The sequence below is a fragment of the Bos indicus x Bos taurus genome, chromosome 10 (assembly GCF_003369695.1).
Source record: "Bos indicus x Bos taurus breed Angus x Brahman F1 hybrid chromosome 10, Bos_hybrid_MaternalHap_v2.0, whole genome shotgun sequence".
In the NCBI taxonomy this organism is placed as follows: domain Eukaryota; kingdom Metazoa; phylum Chordata; class Mammalia; order Artiodactyla; family Bovidae; genus Bos; species Bos indicus x Bos taurus.
Genome location: NC_040085.1, coordinates 36,968,133 through 36,994,068, shown reverse-complemented (window position 1 = coordinate 36,994,068; position 25,936 = coordinate 36,968,133). Strand labels below are relative to the sequence as shown.

The window sequence follows — 25,936 nt, the reverse complement described above, 5'->3', positions numbered from 1 at the left end:
GGAAAAACCAAAGCTTTGACTATATGGACCTTTGTCAGCAAAGTAATGTCTCTGCTTTTAAATACGCCATCTAGGTTGGTCATAGCTTTTCTTCCAAGGAGCAAATGTCTTTTAATTTCATGGCTCCAGTCACCGTCTGCAGTGATTTTGGAGCCCACAAAAATAAAGTCTGTCACTGTTTATATTTTTACCCCATCTATTGAAAGAGAAGAATGTAAAAGCAGGCTTAAAACTCAACATTCAAAAAATTAAGATCATGGCATCTGGTCCCATCACTTCAAGGCAAATAGATGGGGAAACAATGGAAATATGCAAGGTGACAATATACAGCCTTGGTGGATTCCTTTCCCAATTTTGAACCAGTTCGTTGTTCCATGTCTGATCCTAACTGTTGCTTCTTGACCTGCATACAGGTTTCTCAGGAGACAGGAAAGGTGGTCTGGTATTCCCATTTCCTTAAGATTTTTTCAGTTTGTTGTGATCCACACAGTCAAAGACTTTAACCTAGTCAGTGAAGCAGAAGTAGATATTTTTCTGGAATTCTCTTGCTTTCTCTGTGATCTAACGGATGTTGGCAATTTGGTCTTTGGTTCCTCTGCCTTTTCTAAATCCAGCTTGTACATCATGTTCTCAGTTCATGTACTGTTAAAGCCTAGCTTGAAGGGTTTTAAGCATTACCTTGCTAGCATATGAAAGGAGTGTAATTGTGTGAAATTTGAACATTCTTTGGCATTGCCCCTCTCTGGTACTAGAATGAAAACTGACCTTTTCCAGTCCTGTGGCCACTACTGAGTTTTCCAAATCTGCTGGCATATTGAGTGCAGCTCTTTCACAGCATCATCTTTTAAGATTTGAAATAGCTCAGCTGGAATTCTGTCATCTCCACTAACTTTGTTCATAATGATGCTTCCTAAGGTCCATTTGACTTAACACTGCAGCATGTCTGGCTCTAGGTGAGTGATCACACCATCTTGGTTATCAGGTCTTTAAGATCTTTTTTGTACAGTTCTTCTGTGTATTCTTGCCACCTCTTCTTAATATCTTCTGCTTCTGTTAGGTCCGTACCATTTCTGTCCTTTATTGTGCCCATCTTTGCCTGAAAAATTTCCTTGGTATCTCTAATTTTCTTGAAGAGATCTCTAGTCTTTCCCATTCTGTTGTTTTCCTCTGTTTCTTTGCATTGATCTTTGCATTTCTTATCTCTCCTTGCTGTTCTTTGGAACTCTGCATTCAGATGGGTATATCCTTTCTCCTTTGGCTTTCACCTCTTCTTTTCTCACGTATTTGAGAGGCCTCCTTATACAACCGTTTTGCCTCTCTGCATTTCTTTTTCTTGGGGATGGTATAGAGGTGCCCTATGAAGTAGGGTGCACTTCATAGTGCACCTCTATAATTTATAAAATCGTATGGTCATTCAGAGATACCTCTGTTGCTGGGTTTATGACCTAGTGTTCATAGACTTCTAGTAGGTTTGTTTTATTTAACTTTGCAACATGTTTTAATTTTTGCTTTATGTCTAATTACAGTGTTTGAAACCTAAAGAATTACACATTATCTTCAAATTTGAATGTGTATATAAATATCATTTGTCTGAACTCAGCACATTCAGTGCCATGATTTCTTGGCTTACATCTGCTCTGAATCATCAAGCTTTATAGGTATACCCAGGGGGCCCTGAGGACATAGGAAACAGTAGCCAGAGTTTATAGTTCTTAAAAGCAAATAAATTTGGAAAGAAAAGCCAAAGGAAAAAGGTTTGATTCACCTTCCTAGGGTCTGTAGCCAGGAACCCATGCTTTTTTGAGGGACATCTGGTCTGTCTTGGTAGCTGGGCTACCCAGTTTTCTCTTCTCAAACTCAGGGGTCAAACATCTGAACTACATTAGTTCAGAGAAGTTCAAGTATGTGCTAATGTGGACATCAGCAGTCAAGGTGGTCCAGAAGTTGTGAGGTGGGCCCAAATACCCCAAAGACCTGTATGACACACTATACAGACCTATCTCCCAGCGTGTTCTGGGCCTCAAATTTAATGGTGCCTCTTCTAACTCACAGCCAGTTCTGATCTGCATATAGCCCAGGTCTAATGCAAAAATGTTCTCTTTCTTTTGAACTGTAGGAAATAGTTTTGTAATAAAGTCAGCAGCCTAAGTGAAAAGGGCCCTGCTCCTTGTCTCCCTGGGAGAGTGAGGGTTGGTAGTAATCAGGTTGAAACTGAAGAGCAGCATCTGACTCACGTGGTACAGTATTGGTATCACTTTTCTGTCATGACCGCAGGCCTCAACCACTTTTCTCAGAAAATGCCTCTGGAGTTGGATCGTAACTCTAAAAAAACAGGGTAGATTCAAGACCAGTGACCCAAAGCACCTGAACTTATCTGTAAACAGAATGGTGTGGCTTTCATCTGAGGCAGAGGGGGATGTGTAGGAATAGGAGCAAGAATGGTGGTGTTTCTGGGTAAGGGGAAATGCAGCTCGGAGCAGAACACCTCTGACCCACCTCTGTGGGGCTGATAGTGCTTCAGCTCCACCATTGGCCTACATTTAGCCAAGCTTCCTCCTCCCCCACCCCCACCCCCAACAACTGGGCTTTACACTCACATGCAATCCACCAAAGCATATAGACAAACCTCTGAGGCACTGCAATCAGATCAGATCAGATCAGTTGCTCAGTCGTGTCCGACTCTTTGCGACCCCATGAATCGCAACACGCCAGGCCTCCCTGTCCATCACCAACTCCCGGAGTTCACTGAGACTCACGTCCATCGAGTCAATGATGCCATCCATCCATCTCATCCTCTGTCGTCCCCTTCTCCTCCTGCCCTCAATCCCTCCCAGCATCACAGTCTTTTCCAATGAGTCAACTCTTCACATGAGGTGGCCAAAGTACTGGAGTTTCAGCTTTAGCATCACTCCTTCCAAAGAAATCCCAGGGCTGATCTCCTTCAGAATGGACTGGTTGGATCTCCTTGCAGTCCAAGGGGCTCTCAAGAGTCTTCTCCAACACCACAGTTCAAAAGCATCAATTCTTCGGCGCTCAGCCTTTTTCACAGTCCAACTCTCACATCCATACATGACCACAGGAAAAACCATAGCCTTGACTAGACGAACCTTTGTTGGCAAAGTAATGTCTCTGCTAATAGCTCTACTCAAAGGGGAAAGAAAAGATATTAGGATTATAATTGTCAAAGGAAGGGCAAAACCCAAACCATGTACAAAGTTATGTACGTGTTTCTGTACACAGATAGATGGCTGCCTCTCCTCTTGTCACAGAAATTTACAGCCTCAGGACTTTTGTGAGAGTGACTGATATCGTCCCTAATAGGATCCTTGTACACAGTAGGTTTATTAATTAACTTCAGGGTATCCATGCTTCCTCTGAAGTTGTATAGAATATTTTATGTGTATATGGTTTTTTGGTGGTAAGGAGAAGAGAGACCAGTGGCTTTCAGTTGATTTTCATAGAGTATTATTGTTGTTTAGTTGCTAAGGCGTGTCCAACTCTCTGTAACCCCATGGACTGCAGCATGCCAGGTTCCTCTGTCTTCCACTGCCTTCCAGAGTTTGTACAGATTCATGTGCATTAAGTTGGTGATGCTATCTATCCTCTCTCTCATCCTCTGCCACCTCCTTGTCTTCAGTCTTTCCCAGTATCTGGGTCTTCTCTAATGAGTCGGTTGTTTGTATCAGGTGGCCAAAGTGTTGGAGTTTCAGCTTTGGCATTAGTCCTTCCGATGAATATTCAGGACTGATTTCCTTTAGGATTGACTGGTTTGATCTGCTTGCTGTTCAGTCTCCAACCCCATAGTCTAAGAAAGATTAAGAACGACTTCTATGAGTTAAGAAAAGTTTACAGAAACCAACTTTTTCCCCCCATTTTTTTGTGTTTTATGTCTGTATTTGAATAACCATTCTGATAAAGTACTATTAATTATATGTAAGATTCTCAGACTTTTGTTTAATAAGTATCATTTTGCTTATACTTAAATTGAGAACTTTTTTTTTTAAGGTTCAGGAGCAAGTACATCCCAATCTCTCAGCTAATGAAGAGTCTCTCTATTACATTGAAGAGCTGATTTTTCAGCTGCTTAATAAATTATGCATGGCCCAACCAAGGACTGTTCAAGATGTGGAGGTAAAAATGATTCTATTATTTCAAAAAGTCATTGAACCACTGTATAAATTAACTTTTATATCTACATCTATATCATTTAAAATTATCATGGAAACTAAAGCCATTGAAATCATATGGGGGATGTATGATCAATTCATTTTTGTCAGAGATGTCAAGGCAATTCAATGAGGAAAGTAAAGTTATTCAGCCAAAATAAGTGTTAAAACAACTGGATAAATTTTTGGTGGGAAAAAACCCTTGAAACCATCTCAGAAATTTAAGATACATCATAATCTTAAAAATAATAGCTGGAACTATGAAGTTTCTAGAAGAAAATGCAGCAGAATATCTTTATAAGATGATGTTAAACAATTTTTTTTTTTTTTTACAGAGGACTCAAAATACCATAAATAGCAAAATAATAAAATTGATGTGAAGGTGAAAACGATACAAGTCACAGACTAGGTGAAAATGCTTTCAATATGTATTCCTTACAAAGGGCTTGTATCCAGAATATGTTAAAAAAGAAAAACAATTACAAATCCAAAATAAAAAGATTCTTTGCTCACCCAGATGAACAAAAGTCTTGAATAGACAGTTCATAAAAGAGCATATGAAAAGTATTCAAACTCATAATTCATCAGGGAAATAGAAATTTAAAGTACAAGGAGTTATTTCACACCCACTAAGAGGGATAAAGTTGAAGACTGATAACATGGAATACTAATGGGATGTAGAGCAACTGGAACTCTTAAACACTGCTAGTAGGAGTATAAAATGGCATAACTACTTTGGAAAATTGTTTTACAGTTTCTTATAGTTAACTATATACCTAACCTATGACCTTGAAGTTTTATTGCTGGGTATTTAATCCTAAAGAAATGAAAATATACCTTCACAAAGAGACTTATATAAGAATGTATAAGCAGTTTTATTCATAACAAGCAAAAATTGAAAACAGCTAAAATTTCCATCTATAGGAAAATGGGAAAACAAATTGTGATAGATTCATAAAATAGAATGCTACTTAGTAGTAAAATGAAGGAATAAACTATTGATATATGCAATAACATAGCTATAATCTACAGTTATCACGTGGAACAAAATATAAGCCAAACCCCAGAAAGTATATATTTATTGATTCCAATTATATGAAAATCAGAAATAGCTTAAAGTAATGGTGATAGAAATCAGGATGGTAGCTGCCTATGAAGTTGAGATTAAGATGATAGAAGTTTTCTGTAATCTTGATTAGTGAGATGGTTACACAGGTGTAAACATTTTTCAAAACTTATCTAATTATACACTTAAGATCTGTGCATTTTACTGCATACAAATATTAGGTTCCATAAAGGACTAGTGTAGAATAAAGATATTTACTCATTGATTAAAAAAATATACATATATGTATATATATGAATGAATGAATGTGAAAGTTGTTCAGTCATGTCTGACTCTTTGCAACCCCATGAACTGTAGCCTGCCAGGCTCCTTTGTCCATGGAATTCTCCAGGCAAGAACACTGGAGTGGGATAGCCATTTCCTTCTCCAGGGGATCTTCCCAACCCAGGGATCGAAGCCAGGTCTCCCACATTGCAGGCCAATTCTTTACTGTCTGAGCTACGAGGGAAGCGTGTGTGTGTCTACCTAAAAGATCATGTGTAATTTAGTGCTGAAATACCTGTTTGGGCTCAGTTACATGTGAGTATTTCTAAATTTTTAGAAATACCTGTCAGTATAGTTTTTAAAAGTTACTTTGGCATTATATTGTTTATGTCACCTTTCTTTGAAAATTATTTTCTAACAAGGCAACAACTTCCAGGGTAAAGGATAATCTTATTTTGGAGTAATAGACCTCCTTTCTGCCTCATGGGAAACCTGTATGCAGGTCAAGGAGCAACAGTTAGAACCAGACATGGAACAATGGACTGGTTCAAAATTTGGAAAGGAGTACATCAAGGCTGTGTACTGTTACCCTGCATATTTAACTTCTATGCAGAGTACATCATGTGAAATACTGGGCTGGATGACTCACAAGCTGGAATCAAAATTGCGGGGAGAAATATCAACAACCATAGCTGTACAGATGATACCACTCTAATGGCAGAAAGCGAACAGGAACTAAAGAAACTCTTGATGAGGGTGAAAGAGGAGAGTGTAAAAGCTGACTTAACATTCAGAAAACAAAGTATCGGGTCCTATCACTTCATGGCAAATATGGGGAAAAAATAGAAACAGTAACAGACTTTATTTTCTTGGGCTCCAAAGTCACTGTGGACATTGACTGCAGCCACGAAATTAAAAGACACTTGCTCCTTGGAGGAAAAACTATGACAAATCTAGACAGTGTATTAAAAAGCAAAGATACCACTTTGCCGACCAAAGTCCTTATAATCAAAGCTATAGTTTTTCCAATAGTCATGGCAGATGTGAGAGCTAGACCATAAAGAAGGCTGAGTGCCAAAGAATTGATGCTTTTGAATTGTGGTGCTGGAAAAGATTTCTTGAGAGCCCCTTGGACTGCAAGGAAATCAAATCTGTCAGTCCTAAAGGAAATCAACCCTGAGTACTCATTGGAAAGACTGATGCTAAAGCTGAAACTCTAATACTTTGGCCACCTAATGCAAAGAGATGACTTATATTGGAAAAGACCCTGATGCTGGGAAAGATTGAGAGCAGGAGTAGAAGGGGACGACAGAGGATGAGGTGACTAGATGGCATCACTGACTCAATGGAGATGAATTTGAGCAAACTCTGGGAGATAGTGAAGGACAGGGAAGCCTGGTGTGCTGCAGTTCATGGGGTCACAAAGAGTCAGACACAACTTAGCAACTGGCAGTAACAACAACATTAAGATTTTCAGGAACTCTGGTAATTAATGCATTTGTTTCCGTATTCTCTGCTGTAAGAATTGGACATAACTAAATATAATAAAAGTATACTTTTCAGAAGCTAAATATGCTAGAAGCTGAGAATATAACTTAAAAAACAGGAAATTCTGCTGAATTGGAGTTTGATTCAGTTATCATCACTTCTCATTATTCATGCCAATTACTGGTAATAAGATTTGTTATTACCACTAAATTTGTTAATAAGATTAGATGATATAAAAGGTTTGTATTGTTTTTGCCAAGCGATACATTTCTTTAAACTATTCTGAGCTCTGCCATACACTTGATTCTTTAAGAGGTACATGATATTTCTCCTTTTTAAAATTCTTCTCTATAAAGCTCTGAGATTAGCAGAAGGAGAATGACTGCATAATAATTATTAATAACAAGTTAACAACTTCTGCTGGGTAAACAATTTTAACCCTAGAAACCTTGACCGTAGAATCACTGACTTAGCATATTTTATGTTTGCTTTAATCTCTAACATTATTACTTTTTCTTTTTTTTCCAATTTTATCTTAGTTATACTTACACTTAAAGCTTTCTGTTTAAACTTCACCTTTTTATTTACCTGTGGGAATTATGTGGAAAAATCTTGATAGTGCTTTGAATTTTTTTTAAACAAAAATCATTAATTTATTGCAGAAATCAGAACAGGTTATGTTACTATTAACTGTTGGCATGAGGATGATGATGAAGTTAATTTTGTATGAACTTTCCGTTTATGAGCACTTCTGTTAATGATAGTTCTGCTGTGATCTGAACAGGAACGAGTTCAAAAGACCTTTCCTCATCCAATTGATAAATGGGCTATTGCTGATGCACAGTCTGCCATAGAGAAACGAAAAAGAAGAAATCCTCTCTTACTGCCTGTGGACAAAATCCATCCTTCATTGAAGGTAAAAGCAAACAAGCAAACATACAATAACAAGACACACAAAAAACTGTTGAGAGAAGTTTTTAACAAATAGTCCTTTATATAGTGTTTATGTATCTATATATATGGTCTATAAATATATTTATGTGTTTATATACGTGGTCTATGTGACTGTGTATGTGCAGTTGAATATGTATATACTTGTATATACACATACACACACACATACATATATATGTTCCTTAATATATGCAAAAAGCAAAAAGAAATATACTCTGATAAAATCAGTTGCTTTTCAAATAGTATTAAAAGTTAATGATAAGAAATAATGCATCTTTTTGGCATCTTCTGATGACTGCTACGCTGATTAACTTTTAGCTTTTTGTTGTGTATAATGCAAAAGCTACTGTGAGTTCAGAACTGTTTTTAAATTCATTTGTATTTGTTATAGATATTTTTATATACATTGGTAAAGTTGGGTGTTGGGTAGGATATATTATTTAGTCTGTACAGAGTAGCTGGTGTACCTGGATTTGAATATCCCTTGGTAGCAGTTTTAGAACCCCCCACATATATGTCATCCCCTCAGTAGAAACCGTTGTAATTTGGGAATATTAATTAAAAAATGCAAATATTTGTCAGATGGGTTTTGGATAATATAGCAAGAGGTTTTCAGTGAAGTCCAGTCTAAGATTTCTGTCTTAGAATCAACTATCGCTTCTTGTTTGATACTAAAGACAGATTTGTTAGATTTAAAAAATAAAAACCAAAACCCCGATACTGAGCCAACAGCTCATTTTACATCCTGTGGTACCTTTGAGTTTAGACATTTGGTTTCTGGAAAGTTGTTTATAAGCAAGAATGTTAAATAAAAATTTTAAGTGCGTTTTACCTGCTACTTGACAGTGCTGCCATTTTTGGGAATTAAATTGTTTATTTTTTCCACAGGAAGTTTTAGGGTACAAAGTGGACTACCATGTATCCCTGTATATTGTGGCTGTGCTGGAGTATATCTCAGCTGATATTTTGAAATTGGCTGGTAATTATGTTTTTAATATCCGACATTATGAAATATCTCAACAAGACATTAAAGTGTCAATGTGTGCAGATAAGGTAAGTGTTAAAAAGTATTTTTAAATTTAGCTAGAATGCTAGTGATTATGTCACTTCTATCTCTGTTTTTTAATACATGGTTATATTAGTGATTTTTATAATTCCTAGTGTTGCAAGACAGAAAAATGGTGGCCTTATAGACTAATAACAATGATATTTTCAGATTTTTCAGCATGTGGTGGGATGAGAATCTCTTTTTTTCCATCAAAACTTCTTTACATGCAGAGAAAAAACATCCAAAACCTCAAACAAGTTTTAAAAAAGTAGTTTTTTTGTATTTTTAGAAAGATAATAAATCCAGAATATTCAGATACTTTTAAGAAGTAATTTTGAAAAACATACTTAGATTTTGCAGCATAATTCAGTGGGGCATAAGGAAAGAGAAGATTTTACAATGCCAGAGTTACTTTCTTCGGATCGTTTTTTTTGTTACTTCATTCTTCCTGTCTGTAAGCTACTGAGGAAAGAAATTGAGTCTTTTATTTTCCTCTCTCCTCCTTTTCTTCCCTTTCTACTTTCCTCCTTTTTTTTTCTTTTGAAATCAACATTTCTGAATGCTTGTTATGTGTCAGATACTGCCCTGAGCAATGTACAACACTGAGCATATCAGCAGTCCCTATGTTAGAAGGAATTTATTTTAGTGGGTAATAAATGTATTATAAACAAATAATTGCAGTACAAGATAATTAAAACTATTATTATACAAATGAATCAAAGGTGCAGTGAAGAAAGTGATTAACTCTGGATAGGGGAGACCAGAAGCACTTCATAGAGAAGGTGCCTAAGCTAGACCTCTAGGTGTGAGTTACCCCAGGGCCTGGCCTAGGCCCCTGGTTCTTCACCTTGCACATCAGAGTTACCAGTATTTATTATTTATTACCAGTATTTAAAAGAATACTGACGTCTGCATCTTGCCTCTAGAGGGTCTTATTTACTTGGCCTGGGGTTGGCCTTTAGGCTCACAAGTGATTCTGATGTACGGTTAACAATTGAGAGCCATTGTACTACGCCATAGTCTCAAAAATGATTTTTCACTTAAATTTTATCGTAGAAATTCCTTGTCATTTCTGTTTGACTTCTCAAAAAATGAAAAACAATGATTATATGTTTTTTTTAACTTAGTTTCTAGCTCACTTTTAGAAAAGTCGCATGTACAAAAAAAGATACCCCCTTGTACTCTAAACCACTTGAGAGTAGGTTATTGACATAGTTTAGTGTATCATATGAAGAAAAACATTTTCCTGTATAATCACACTGTGACAGTCAAAATCCAGGAAATGAATGCTGATACACTATATTATGTAATCCTCAGACCCTGTTCAGGTTTTGCCAGTTGTCCCAGTGACGTCTTTTAAGCAGAATGATCCTGTTCAGAATCATGTGCTGTGTTTAGTTGTCATGTATCTTTTTCTTCTCCTTGTTCACTCTGGAACAGTTCATTCTTCCTTTAACTTTTATGACCTTGACATTTTATGACCTTGACATGCTTATTAATGTTTAAAATGCTCTTCAGTTTTTTCTGACATTTTCTCTTGATAAGTTTCAGGTTATGTATGGAGCTGTGGCAGAAATGCCATAGAAATTCTTCTCATTGTACTTTGTCACACGACAGCAGTTTTGATGTGTCCCATTTTTGGTGATGGTCACTTCAATCCCTTGATTAAGGGTTTGTCTCCTAGATTTCTCTACTTTAAAGGACTCCTTACCCTTTGGTAATTAATGAATATTTTGTGGAGTATCTTAAGGCTATGTAAATATCTTGATCCTCATCACACTTTGTGGTGGTTTAGTCGCTAAGTCGTGTCCAACTCTTGCTACCCAATGGACTGTAGCCTCCCGAGCTCCTCTGTCCATGGGATTCTCCAGACAAGAATACTGGAGTGGGTTGCCATTTCCTTTTCCAGAGGATCTTCCCGAACCAGGGATTGAACCCAGGTCTCCTGCATTGCAGGCAGAATCTTTACCAACTGAGCTACAATTTATTTTAATATGGACTCATTGATTCTTATTTTATTAAGTGAAACATAACTTGTTACTTTATTAGTTATTTTGATATTCAGATTGTCTCAAGTTGACCAGTGGGAGCCCCTTCAGTTTGCTTCTCTGTCCCTGTCTCTCTTTTGACATAAGATGCTCCAGGTTCAACTTGTTCTTTACCTGGTTACTCAAGCCTGGAATTAGTTGTTTTCTAAAAATCCCTGGTTCCTTTTAGTGGAGAATGGTATTTAGAAACCATGATCTTGGTGCTCGATGAGCTCATTGATACTGGAGTGTTACTCCTCCGATCTCTCTAAGGTCAAAATTAGGGAATATGTGTGTGTGTGTGTTTGTATACATACATACATGGGCTTCCCTGGTGGCTCAGTGGTAAAGAATCTGCCTGCCAAAGCAGGAGATGTGGGTTTAATCCCTGGGCTGGGTAGATCCCGTGGAGAAGGAAATGGCAACCCACTCCAGTATTCTTGCCTGAGAAATCCCGTGGACAGAGGAGCCTGGCAGACTACAGTCCATGGGGTCACAAAAGTGTCAGACAAAACTTAGTGACTGAGACAACAATAATAACACATACATATACATCTGTATTTATATCTTATGTATCTTTAGATGAGTTCTCTTCAATCCAGGTTCATTACCACAGACTTCATTTTCGCCTCCCCATTTTTACATTTGTAATTCTGTTATCTGATAGAAACTTGGCTCCTGTTTTTCTTAATATATTTATTTGTTTGATCAACACTTCTGTATGTGACCAGTCTCCCAGCAGGCCTATCTCCCCACTCTGGTGTAGACACCCTATTTTGGCATAGAAACCCTTCTCCTTCTTTGTATACTTTGTCCTAACCCTCCTCAGATTCTGACAGTCCCATCTTGGTCCACTGCTGCTGGACCAGCTTCCCGTGCAAATACCCTCCTTACCCACTAGGGCTCCAGCACCCTGCATCAAGCTGCACTATTCTGTGGATAGTCTCTATACTCTGATTGATCGCTAACATCTTGTGCCCCAACCCTACACTCCTGTAAACACCCTCCCTACTCCTCTCAGGAACTAGCACACTGAGATGGGGCGCTGCAGCTTTTCCCCACACCCTCATGCAGGGATTCCTCCTTTATTTGCCCCATTCCTCCACTCTCCCTGCCCTGAATAGTGGCTTTGCGTGGGATTATTGAGAGACTGTGGGAAGGGGAGACTTTATTCTATATCTGAGTCAGTTAACTTTTCTCTGACTCTTTTAAAAAGCAAAAGTAGTTAAATTCTTAGACAAATACACAGTCTCAGAATTACAAGAGACCAGATCTATATGCAAACTGACAGGTGGTAGTCACATAGCGTCTGTTTGAGCACTGGGGAGCTTATTGCTCATAAAACTGTCTATTCATTTTTATAGAATTCTAGTTAGGTGAAATGTCTTCCTCATAGAGAGTTAAAATTAACTTTCCTATTAACTTTTTTCCAGACTAGCTGTTTTTTATTAGCAAGAATATACTTGATAATTCAATATGTACAATTTTAAACACATCATGCTTTGTAAAAAATTTTTTGGATGGAATTATCCAAAAGAGAATTTATTAAAATTCAGTGCATTTTTAGGGTACAAACCTGTAGTAGAGCTATAAATATCAAGTATGGCATGCATTAAAAATTTTTTTACTGAAATATAATTGATTTACAATGTTGTGTTTAATTTCTATTGTGCAGCAAAGTGACTTAGTTTTATATATATATATATATATACTTTTTTTCATACTCCTTTCTATTACAGTTTATCATAGGATATTAAATATAGTTTCTTAGATATATAGTTTCTACTATGCAGTAGGACCTTATTATTTACTCATCCTATATATAAAAAGTCAGTTTTCATCTGACTTTCCTATTAACTTTGATTCCCTAATTCGATGAAACTGTTTTTCAGAATAAGTCATTCTGTTATTAAAGCATTTTTCCATGTACTAAATTTTCACCTTTTGAGACTTTGCAAACCAATCTTTTTGACATGATTTTCAGATTTTCTTTGAATTGCTCTTAGACTGTGATTTCAAAAATAAAGACAACAGACTAGATTTGTTCTGACCACACAAAGTGCAATGAAATGCCTACTTCCTTTATTCGATATGATGTTCTTTTATTATTTTACTGTTAACTTTTTGGAGCACACATGTTGTTCTGTTTACTTAATGAGTTTACAGATGTTCCAACTTTTTCACAGGAGATGCTAGTATGTTATATATCTCAACTCCCTAGGACTTTTCACGTGAGGTACTAGTATGTTATATCTTTGATTTCTTACAATGTGTGCTGTTGGTATATTTTTTTTATCCAAGTTTGAATTCAAATTTATCTCTCTAAAACTTAATACTGTTATTGAGACTATGTCCAGCATATCAAGATATTATAAAAATCTGATTTTGTTATTCATCATTGTAGATATCCTACTAGCTTTTTATAATATATGCCAGTCTAAGAAACTTAGTTTGTTTCAGTTTGAATTATTTATTAAAAATATTATAAAAAGTATAATAGGTGATATTCCTCATATAATGTTATTAGAGGCATCCTTCTAGATTAATAAATTACCACTTTTTTTCACTACGGGCTTTTAGTTAGCTGCCATTTCACCTCTTTGTCTAATTCGGGTATCAGCAGGCTTTATCTGTAAAGGACCAGATAGATGGATGAATATTTTAGGTTTTGTGGGCTATATATATATATATATATTTGCCTTTCTTGGAACCACTCAGCTTTGCTTTTGTGGCAAGAAAGCAGCCGTAAAACAATGAGTTTAGGCTGTGCTCTAGTAAAACTTTATTTATACAAAAGGCAGTAGGCTCATTGTGGACTGTGGGCTAGTTTGCCCATCCTTTCCTCCTGTGATTCCAAATTTGTCACAAGAGACTGTCATATGTATAGCAAAGATCCAAATGACTTTATTTGTGGGACTAGTCATGTGAATGGAGTAATGAGACTAGTGTGATATGGTGTGATCTTAGTAAATCTAAACTGATTTCCTGTGAGCACTGTTTCAGGAACTTATAAGCCATCTGTTTAATAAACTGTTCAAAGTGCTTTCTAGAGGTCTCTAATTTTCCCAGACAAGGTCATATAATTTGACAGAGAACTTGAGAATCAAGTTTTTTTCTGCACTTAAAAAAAGCAGCATTTGACTATATGATGTATTCTGGCCCATCAGAGATTCCTGAGAATAGGTATATGATCATAGGAAGGAATTTTAAAGCTCAACCCTTCATATATTTTCACTATTAAGGAAAATAATATTCAGATTGGAAAAATAGAAAATATATGCTTAAGAGGAAATTTGATGTTTAAGCAAGGCAAAGCCTTTGACTGTGTGAATCACAATAAACTGTGGAAAATTCTGAAAGAGATGAGAATACCAGACCACCTGACCTGCCTCTTGAGAAACCTATATGCAGGTCAGGAAGCAACAGACTGGTTCCAAAAAGAAAAGGAGTACATCAAGGCTGTATATTGTCACCCTGCTTATTTAACTTATATGCAGAGTACATCATGAGAAACCCTGGGCTGGAAGAAGCACGAGCTGGAATCAAGATTGCCAGGAGAAATATCAGTAACCTCTGATATGCAGATGACACCACCCTTATGGCAGAAAGTGAAGAGGAACTAAAAAGCCTCTTGATGAAAGTCAAAGAGGAGAGTGAAAAAGCTGGCTTAAAGCTCAACATTCAGAAAACGAGGATCATGGCATCTGGTCCCATCGCTTCATGGGAAATTGATGGGGAAACAGTGGAAAGAGTGTCAGACTTTATTTTGGGGGGCTCCAAAATCACTGCAGATCGTGATTGCAGCCACGAAATAAAAAGACATTTACTCCTTGGAAGGAAAGTTATGACCAACCTAGAGAGCATATTCAAAAGCAGAGATTTTAGTTTGCCAACAAAGGTCCGTCTAGTCAAGGCTATGGTTTTTCCTGTGGTCATGTATGGATGTGAGAGTTGGACTGTGAAGAAAGCTGAGTGTCAAAGAATTGATGCTTTTCAACTGTGGTGTTGGGGAAGACTCTTGAGAGTCCCTTAGACTGCAAGGAGATCCAACCAGTCCATCCTAAAGGAGATCAGTCCTGGGTGTTCATTGGAAGGACTGATGCTGAAGCTGAAACTCCAATACTTTGGCCACCTCATGTGAAGAGTTGACTCATTGGAAAAGACCCTGATGCTGGGAGGGATTGGGGGCAGGAGGAGAAGGGGACGACAGAGGATGAGATGACTGAATGCCATCACTGACTCGTTGGACACGGGTTTGAGTGAACTCCGGGAGTTGGTGATGGACAGGGAGGCCTGACGTGCTGTGATTCATGGGGTCACAAAGAGTCGGACACGACTGAGCAACTGAACTGAACTGATTCAAGGCAAGAGAGAGTAAGAGCACAGAGCTGTTCTGAAGATTATTTCTGTGGACCCAGATGTCATAGGAGTTGAGTTCTTCTGTATTTTTTCTTTTGTTGTAATATTATTCTGTTTCAAGAACTGATTCTCCTTTACTATTCTTGTGAACATGACCAAGAACTGCTTTTATTGTCCTAACATTTATTCTGATCCTTAACTCAGTCTTTAGCCATTCATTACAAGTCTTGTGTCTGCTCAGTCACTCAATTGTGTCTGACTCTTTACAGTCCCATGGACTATAGCCCACCAGGCTCCTCTGTCCATGGGATTATCCCAGCAGGAATACTGGAGTGGGTTGCCATTTCCTCCCCCAAGATATCTTCCCTATCCAAGGATCAAACCCCTGTCTCCAATGTGGTTCCTCCATTAGCAGGTGGATTCTTCACTCCTGAGCCACCTGGGAAGGCTATTGCAAGTCATTACAAGTCTTAGCAATTTCAGTTCAGTTCAGTCGCTTAGTCGTGTCCGACTCTTTGCGACCCCATGAATCGCAGCACGCCAGGCCTCCCTCTCTATCTCCAACTTCCAGAGTTTACTCAAACTCACATCCATCGTGTCAGTGATGCCATCCAGCCATCTCATCCTCTGTCGTCCCCTTCTCCTCCTGTCCCCAATCCCTCCCAGCATCAGGGTCTTTTCCAATGAGTCATCTCTTTTCATGAGGTGGAAAGTATTGGAGTTTCAGCTCCAACTCACAAAGTATTGGAGTTTCAGCTTCAGCATCAGTCCTTCCAATGAACACCCAGGACTGATCTCCTTTAGGATGGACTGGTTGGATCTCCTTGCAGTCCAAGGGACTCTCAAGAGTCTTCTCCAACACCACAGTTGAAAAGCATCAATTCTTTGACGCTCAGCTTTCTTCACAGTCCAACTCTCACATCCATACATGACCACAGGAAAAACCATAGCCTTGACTAGACGGACCTTTGTTGGCAAACTAAAATCTCTGCTTTTGAATATGCTCTCTAGGTTGGTCATAACTTTCCTTCCAAGGAGTAAATGTCTTTTTATTTCGTGGCTGCAATCACGATCTGCAGTGATTTTGGAGCCCCCCAAAATAAAGTCTGACACTCTTTCCACTGTTTCCCCATCAATTTCCCATGAAGCGATGGGACCAGATGCCATGATCCTCGTTTTCTGAATGTTGAGCTTTAAGCCAGCTTTTTCACTCTCCTCTTTGACTTTCATCAAGAGGCTTTTTAGTTCCTCTTCACTTTCTGCCATAAGGGTGGTGTCATCTGCATATCAGAGGTTACTGATATTTCTCCTGGCAATCTTGATTCCAGCCTGTGCTTCTTAATTTGCAAACATACAATATATGTATGCTCTTCAAGCAGGTATCTTTTGTGCATTTACTGTGCATCAAATGCTGTGGATTTTAAGATGAAATTACAGCTCTTATCTGTAGATATGTCAGTATAAGTTAGGTGCTTATATAGAAAAGAGAGGGGATGCTTATGGAGGACTGAAGCCAGGGAAAGATTTTAATGGAGGAGTTCAGGAAGAGTTGGGAAAAGCTGTACAAAGACAATTTTATTTGAGCTAAGTGATGAAAATTACTAAGGATTTATCAGGTGAATAAATGTGAGAGTTGGAAGGAAAGAGAAGTAAGAGAAGGTGAAGGACAGGAGAATAGAAGGACCTGACCAGTTTTAAGAGCTGTTTGTAATTGGAGTTAAAAGGATTTGGGGACTGATTTGGTGTGAAAGTTGAGAAGTGTTAAGTCTAGGGTAAGGACAAGTTTTCTAGCTATGAAGTAGATGATGCTTGATTAGTGATTCTCAAGTGGAGTGTACATGTATGGGTTTGTCAGACAGAGAGATACCTAGCCAGCCTTTCATAGCACTTGTCTAGATTCCAGAGAGATTCTGACATAAATATTTAGGGAGTCGTTATCTAGTGATTGATAATCATCTAAGAAGGTGAGCTCATTCAGAAGAAAATATAGTACATGTTTCAGACTGATGGCCTGTTATTGAATAGGGGTTTTCCACCTAGTGAATAGGGGCTCCAGGTTTATTTTTTAAAATTTTGAATTATTTGCAATCTGTTTATATTTAAAAATAATGAAAATTCTACATAAAATCTAGATTTCAGACTCTTGAAAAAGAAAATCAAAATGCCTGATAAAACAGCTACCATTGAGCACACTTTCCTGTTTAGGTCCATGCACTTTCTAGTTTGCCACACTGCCTGTCACCTCTTCTGTATTAATATGATGTGTCATCTGCCTGACTCCTGTAGCATTTACATTCAGGATTTTGGGTGTCGTGTGGCCAAAACAGTTCCAAAAATGGGACCCTTCAGTGGGTGGCAGGGAAGGTAAGCAGTAGAGAAGGAGGCCTCACTGACAGAATGGTGTATGAGAAGCCAAGGGAAGAGAAAGTTTTAAGAGGTTCTGGTTATCTGTGTTAATAACTAGAGAAAACAAAAAGATATTCAGACATTATTAGTGAGTTTCAGTAGAGTGGTGAGCTTGAGAACTAAGAAATTAGAGATACAAAGTACAGACTACTTTAAAAATATCTCTAGTGGGGGAAGAGAAGACAGTTCTGTGTCATACTTTCCATTCTTTTGTGTGTCTGCCTAAAATCATTAGCTAATTCCCTGTGCAGCCCAGTGGTTTCTTCAAAGGTCTTAAGTGGCTGAGAATGGGAGGCGATGATGTTCAGTTGCAGGAGGGCGAGTTGCATGGAGAGGGCAATGAAGAGAAGAGGGATTTTAGAGTATCACAGAAGATGAGGCTGGGGAGGTAGGCTGGGGTTAAATTGTAAGTGGCTTTATCTTCATGAAATTAGAATTGTATACTGAAAGCAATGAAATCCAGTATCATGTATATGTAGGATGTGACACAATTTGGTTTTAGGAACATAATTTTGGAACTGGGGTTGGGAAGAAACCTGTGGCAAGGAGGTCATATTGCAAGACCTTCTAAGAGGTGATATGGCTCTTTAATAGTCTAATTTGAAGCTTGGAGGGTAATGGAGAGAACTGACCAGCTTTAAGAAATATTTTTGAGTTAGATTTAAAAGATCAGGAAAGCAGAATTCATGTTTATTTTGCTTACTGCTATATCTTACCAACATCTGGCACAATTTCTGGTGATCAGTAGATATTTTTGAGAATGAATGAATATCTCATATTGTCAGAATTTGCTCATTCTCTTAATTGTTTTACTTTTGGAGCTTCCTTTTTGGAAATGTGCTTTTTTTTCTCTCTCTTAAATTCTAGGAAAGTAGTTTTCAGTTAGTCATGCATATATAATTAAGTAGGTCCAATTTTTCTTTTATTTTTAAACTATCAATGTTTTTAATTCTAAAAAGTATGGTCACCTTTTTCCTGTTGACTTTAATATACATCCAGCTACTGAGTGTTGGTTGACTCAAGTCCATAGTACCAATCTTTATTCTTTCCTGAAAGGGGAAATTGTCACTATAGCAATTTAAGCATCTGTGGGATGCTTGATTTTAACAAAGAACTTTCTATAGCAGTTGTTAATGTAGTAAATATGCATCAGAAAAGCATCATGCTATTTCTATATTTTGTGTCTTGTTTCATTTTTCTCCTTTAAACTCCACTTAAGTGCACCTAAGCATTCTTACAGTAGGATAAAGAACTACTATTTTTAATGCCTATTATTTGCTAGTCATAATAGTATGCATTTTATGTCCTTTACCTCATTGAATTCTTTCATCAATTACATACATGTAAGGGATCTGACTTTCGAAGGAATACTCGAAAATATTATATTGTCTATAATCACAGGTAAATGATAGAACTGTGATTTTTGGCTCAGATTGTTCTGATTTGTTCAGAACAATTGTACAGATTTGTTCTCCAAATGTGTACTCTTTTTGCTATTGTAAATTTTGTGTTTACATGTATGTATATATATATTTATATACACACAGACACACATGTATTTGTGTACATAATATGTGTATATATGTATTTCACTATTAGATTTATTTTCATAAATATTTATTTTTCTATATCCAGTTTTATTTGAACATTATCTCACTTTAGCTTTTCATATTTCTCTTTAGTTTTCTTTTATAAATTTGGCCTATAATACACATAGCTCTCATTGTTTAATAATATTTTAATTCCAAGTACTTTGAAATGGTCCTGTAACAGTAAGTAAGATAAGTTTATTCATTACTGATTTATATTTCTTAGGTTTTGATGGACATGTTTGATCAGGATGACATAGGCTTGGTTTCTCTTTGTGAAGATGAACCTAGTTCTTCAGGCGAATTAAACTACTATGACCTTGTTAGAACTGAAATTGCAGAAGAAAGACAGTATCTACGGGAACTAAATATGATCATAAAAGTGTTTCGAGAAGCTTTTCTTTCTGACAGAAAGCTGTTTAAACCTTCTGTAAGTACCTTTTTGGGTTTGAAAGTCTGTCTGCCCCCAAATGTCAGATAGTAGCTTAAAAATCATAAGTAGTAACTTTATAAACTTAATGAGTATGTAAAATAAAAATATGGTTTTATATAGTACTGTGGTATTGTTTGGCTTTATTTAAATTGTTTCAGTTTTTTATTGAAATATAATTGATACACATTCCCGAATGAGTTGTAGGTATACAGCATAGTGATTCACAAGTTTTAAAGTTTATACTCCATTTGTCGTTAGTATAAGTTATTGGCTATATTCCTCATGTTGTACAATACATCCTGGTAGCCAATCTTACACTCGATAGTTTTTACCTACCACTTCCCCACCCCTATACTGCCTCTGTCCCCTACAATGGTAACCACTAGTTTGTCCTCTATATCTGTGAGTCTGCTTGTTTTTTGTTATAGTCACTAGCTTATTGTATTTTTTAGATCCCATATATAGTTGGTACTTGTCTTTCTCTGTCTAACTTAATTCACGTAGCCCTCCCAAGTCCATCCAAGTTGCTGCAAATGGCAAAATTTCATCTTTTTATGGCTGCATAGTATTCCATTGTGTATATATACCACTTCTTTATCCATTCATCTGTTGAGGGACAACTTAAGTTTCTTCCATATATTGGTAATTGTAAATAATGCTGCTGTGAACACTGGGGATATTGTGGGAGTTTTTTTTTTTTTTTGAAAGAAAGTTATCAACTTTAATCAATTGATTTCTTACAGAGCTTTGCCCCGATTTCTGTGACAAAATCATGTTGTGGGTTTTTTAGTACATGGGTTGTTACACTAATATGTTCAGTGGCAATGAAAATTAGACACAAAATTAGGGGAATTACACTGGAATAAAATCTTTCTACTGTGCAATATTTGAGATTTATAGTTATTCATTTGAAGATGGTGAAAGAAATGTATGGTCTAGAAAAGAAAGATGTACATTTTGTCCTGTCTTTTGGTAAGTACTTTAGAGTAGTATAAAATTTTAATAGTGAGACTTTTTAAGAATAAAAGTTTATGCAGAATGTCTCATAAACAAAGGCAGAGCAGCAGAGTTCTACTCTGCCGGGTAGGAATGGGATGAATTATGATGGGGATCCAGGAGAGTCTTGTCCATGTTTTTCTAACCTGTGTAGTTTTCTAAGGCATCTATCTAGACAGATGCTGTGTTTGTTTGTTTAGATTTCTTTTTCTTTCCTTCCTTTCTTATATGATCTATTTTCCCTTGGATGTCTGAGTGTCTTTCACTTTAAATTCTTAGCTTTTCTCTTACCTCCTGACTTCCTCTCCCAAATAACTATTGTGTGTGTAAGTGTATGTGTTCAGTCCCTAAATTGTGTCCGATTCTTTTTAACCCCATGGACTGCAGCACACCAGGCTTCTCTGTCCTTCATGATCTCCCCGAGTTTGTTCAAACCCATGTCCATCCAGTTGGTGATGCCATCCAACCCTCTCATCCTCTCTCGTCCCCTTTCCTCCTGCCCTCAATCTTTCCCAGCATCAGAATCTTTTCCCATGAGTTGGTTCTTTACATCAGGTGGCCAAAGTATTGGAGCTTCAGCATCAGTCCTTCCAATGAATATTCAGGGTTGATTTCTTTTAGGATTGACTGGTTTAACCTCCTTGCTGTCCAAGGGACTCTCAAGAGTCTTCTCCAGCACCACAATTCAAACCCATCAATTTTTTGGTGCTCAGCCTTCTTTATGGTCCAACCCTCACATCTGCACACGACTACTGGAAAATTCAGAGCTTTGATTATATGAACCTTTGTCGGCAAAGGGATGTCTTTTCTTTTTAATATGCTGTCTAGGTTTGTCATAACTTTCTTGCCAAGGAGCAGGTCTTTTAATTTCATGCTAGAGTCACTGTCCACAGTGATTTTGGAGCCCTAGAAAATAGTCTGTCACTGTTTGTATTTTTTCTCCATCTATTTGTCATGAAGTAATGGGACTGAATGCTATGATCTTCATTTTTTGAATGTTGAATTTTAAGCCAGCTTTTCACTCTCCTCTCTCACCTTCATCAAGAGACTCTTAGTTCCTCTTCACTTTCTGCCATTAGGGTGGTATCATCTGCGTATCTGAGGTTATTAATGAAAATGTAAGATGTTTTAATTGGCTTTTATCCTTTTTTTTAAAAATGCATGTTTAGTTTAACATTTGATAATAATTTCTACTGGACACACTGCCTTAAGTAGTTAACATTTTTATGTTTTTCAAAGTACTGTCCTATTTTGTGTGACCCTTAAAAATTCTCTGAGATAGGTAGGACAGGTATTATCACCTCAACTTTACTGGTGAGGAAATAGACACAAAATAGTTATGACATGATAAGTTACTTACGGAGGTTGAACTTGATTCTTTTATACCACAATTGGGTTTTATCTAAAGTGGATGAAGAATTAAAAACTTAATAAATGCTGTTAGCTAATAATAATTGCTGGAACTATTATCCTCTTTACCTTTTGTTCATCCCATCAGTTTTCATTCCTCAAGAATTAATTTTTATGGTTCTTTTTTCACTGAATTTGTGCTGATTTGACAGAAAATTTTCATTAAATACTCAAGAGTCAAGAGAAAGAGGGAATCCCTTTATCTCTATATTATATTTTTTCAACATAGATGAGACTGTAAACTTTTGAAATAAAGACCATCTAAGATCAGAGCATAGAATTCAATAATATTTGATAAAAGAATTAATGACTGTTAATCTTAATTTACTCCTTTGGGGTTTACCCCTAGCCCTATGTCTTCAGAAAACTCATATTTGTGGAAGGCCTAATATATACCAGGAGCATTTTGTAGAAATCATCTCATTTCATTCTCTTAAAAACCTTATGAGGTAGGTCTTAACGTACCAGCTGTGTGACCCTGGACAAATTACATAATTGCTCTGTGCCTCTGTTTTCTCATTCGTAAAATGAAGATGATGATAGTAGCTAATCTGTTATGAACTTACATGTCAGGTACTTATAATAGTGCCTGGAACATAGTAAGTGACCAAGAAATGTTAGCTGTTATTATTGTCCTAATCCAGAGTCATTCACCTAGCAAGTAGTGGGACAAGGATCCAAACTCAAGTCTGTTAGGTTCCTTAATCCATGTTTCCATTACCAGATGCAGAATGAATACTAGTTGGCTATAACCTGGATAATCAGTCACGTGGTCTTCTTGTTTCCAGAGTATTTAACATGTTTTAACCCAGATAAAGTTCACTCTGAAGAGCTTGACTGAAATCTTTAATTCCTCCTCAAATTTAAGAGACAGGTCACATATTGTGGAACTACTTTGTGTCTCAGTTAGGAGTCAGATCTTCATTTTGATCCCAGCTTTTGTCATTAACCAACTCTGAGACTTTGATCAAGACTTTTAGCACCTACCCAATTTAAAAATACTCGAATGCCCGAATTCTTCATTTAAAAAGTTGCTTAGAATCATCCACTATATGAGATTTACAGCACATTTACTGGAAAATATAGATTCTATACAGTTTTGGTCAATAATTCTAAATCTAATCCAAAAGATTCATTTCCCTTCCTTATTCATGATTGACTTTGGTATGATTCGGAATATATTTTATGTCTTGAAATATACTGGTATGCGATTGGATGAAAATATACCCTTAGCACTTATATTACTTATATTTAATAATTCTCTAATGAAATTTTCAACCTGACATGTCTTAACCTTCCTTTTTTTTTTTTTTTTTTAGGATATTGAAAAGATTTTCAGTAACATTTTAGATATACATGAATTGACTGTGAAACTTTTAGGTTTAATTGAAGACACAGTTGAAATGACTGATGAAAGTAGCCCTCATCCCTTAGCTGGCAGCTGTTTTGAAGATCTGGCAGAGGTAAATTTACAAAACTGTTTTCCTTTTAAAGTCCTAAGTGCTGTATTTCTTTGTGAAAATTAGAAGACACTGCTGGCTGCTGTAAAAAATGCTTAAGATTTAACCAGTAGCAAACTAAAATTACATCGTCTTTATAGTGGCATTTTATGGTGTATTTATGCTAATATTTATATCAAAAGCTGATAGACTAGTAATGTTTAAGACCTTTCTTTTTTTGATGGCAAGTGCACTTAAGGAGGAAAGAAAAGAAATTTTATTGATCATTGCTTTTATTGACCATAGAAATTTTATTGACCAAGCTAAAAGTTTAACTTTTGTGGATTTTAGTCTTAATTTCCAAAAATGAAAAAGGAAATTTATATATTTTTTCTCAAAGTGAAAATCATATTTTTGTACTTCAAATGATTATAAAATTAACATAACTCATTTTAAAAATGTTCAGAAAAATGTAGGTAAGTATAAGACAAAAATCACTGTTTTGCAAAACCTAGAGATTGTCTTTATAAGATTTATTTATCCTTGTGAATATTTGTCTACATGTTTAAACAAACCTATGTGTAGTTACAAAAATAGGATCTTACTATTTTACAACCTGCTTTTTTTCACTCAACATCAGGAACATTTTCCATGTTAATAAATATACTTTATAGCTTTTAAAATCTGAAAGTACCATGTACTGTGGAGATACTATTCAAATTATCTGTTATTGTTAAGCATGTAGGTTGTCTTAGTTCTTTTTTGTTATTATAAACAACACTATAACAAACATTTATATAATGCCTTTATAATCCATTAATTATTTTAAGATGCAGTCCTAGAAGTAGAATTATGGTACATTTTAAGAACTTTGAAGCATTTTTCCAAATTTACTTCCAGATAAGTTCCAGTATATGCAGGCCCTCTTTTTTCCCCATATTTTCAGACCTGGTTGTTATCCCATTAAATTTTGCTAGTCTAGTGAGAGAAAAACAGTATTTCATTATTCTTTAATGATGTTGAACATCTTTTCATATTCATTGGTTAGTTTTATTTCTTTTGGAAAACAGATGTTAAAAGTTCTTTCTTTAGTTATCATGTAAATTTCATAATTTTATAATCTCTTTTTAATTTTTGTGAAAATATGCATCACTTTTATTACATCCATTGTGTAGACAATGGAACTGCTAGTATAGAAATACTCAGTTACTGATGCCTAACCAAGATACTTAGGCTTGCTCTTATTAGAAAGCTTTTTTAATATTGTGATATCTTAGAATATTACTTTATAATCTGGTTGCTTGTACTCTTAAAGATATCATGAGTCAAAAACTTGTATTCAAAAATGTATTTTCTAATTTTTATGGTAAAACATAATTTGCCGTTTTAGCAATTTTAAGTGTACAATTTAAGGGATAAATGAAACTCATAGTAATATGTTATCATTATAACTATCCATTTCTGAAACCTTTTAATCATCCTGAATAGAAACTCTGTACTCATTAAGTAATAATCCTTATTCTCTCCCACACAAACGCTGGTAACCTTTAATCTATTTCTGTCTTTATGAACTTGCTGATTCTAGATATTTGATAAAGGTAGAATTATTACAATGTTCTCCTTTGCATATTTCACTTAGCATAATGTTTTCAAGGTTCATCCATGTAATAGCATGTTATCAGAATTCCTTCTCTATGACTGAATAATGTTCCCCTGTGTGTATATACCACATTTTGTTTATCCATTTATTTGTTGATAGACCCTTGCGCTTTTTCCACTTTTTGGCTATTGTGAATAATGCTACAGTAAAACATTGGCATATGAGTATCTGAGTCACTTTTTTTTTTGGTTCTTTTGGGTATATACCTAGGAGTAGAATTGCTGGTCATATCATAGTTCTTTGTTTAGCTTTTTGAGGAATTGTCAAACTTATCCACAGGGGCTATACCATTTTGCATTCCAAGTGTCAGTGGACAAAGGTTGTAGTGTCTCTGCATCCTTGACAGCACTTGTTATTTTCTGGAAAACATACTGTATTTTTAACATATGAAAATGAAATAAGTCTTAGTTCTAACTAAACTTTGCAGATATTGATTATTATAAAATAATAGGAATTTTAAAAAATATAAACATGGACAAAATATGGGCAGTTTCTGTTTTGTTATTTTACTGTATGTTAGTCTTTGGTTTCTTTTTCTAATTTTGAAAAAATGTGGTATAAAACAGGGGAAGTATCACTTCTTGCTTCTTTTGAAAATATCCTCAGTGTAAACTGCTTTTAGTCTCAGTTC

General features: G+C 36.2%; 1 protein-coding gene across 1 annotated transcript in view; it reads left to right on the top strand.

The window, feature by feature from the left end:
• The window catches only part of SOS2 (SOS Ras/Rho guanine nucleotide exchange factor 2), a 105,077-nt gene that overhangs the window by 20,881 nt on the left and 58,260 nt on the right, over positions 1–25,936 (top strand). Inside the window, exons 2-6 of the mRNA XM_027553698.1 lie at positions 4,006–4,131; positions 7,769–7,900; positions 8,827–8,991; positions 19,594–19,797; positions 23,526–23,669. Of these exons, the coding sequence (XP_027409499.1) occupies positions 4,006–4,131; positions 7,769–7,900; positions 8,827–8,991; positions 19,594–19,797; positions 23,526–23,669 (771 nt within the window). The remainder of the gene's footprint in view (positions 1–4,005; positions 4,132–7,768; positions 7,901–8,826; positions 8,992–19,593; positions 19,798–23,525; positions 23,670–25,936) is intronic.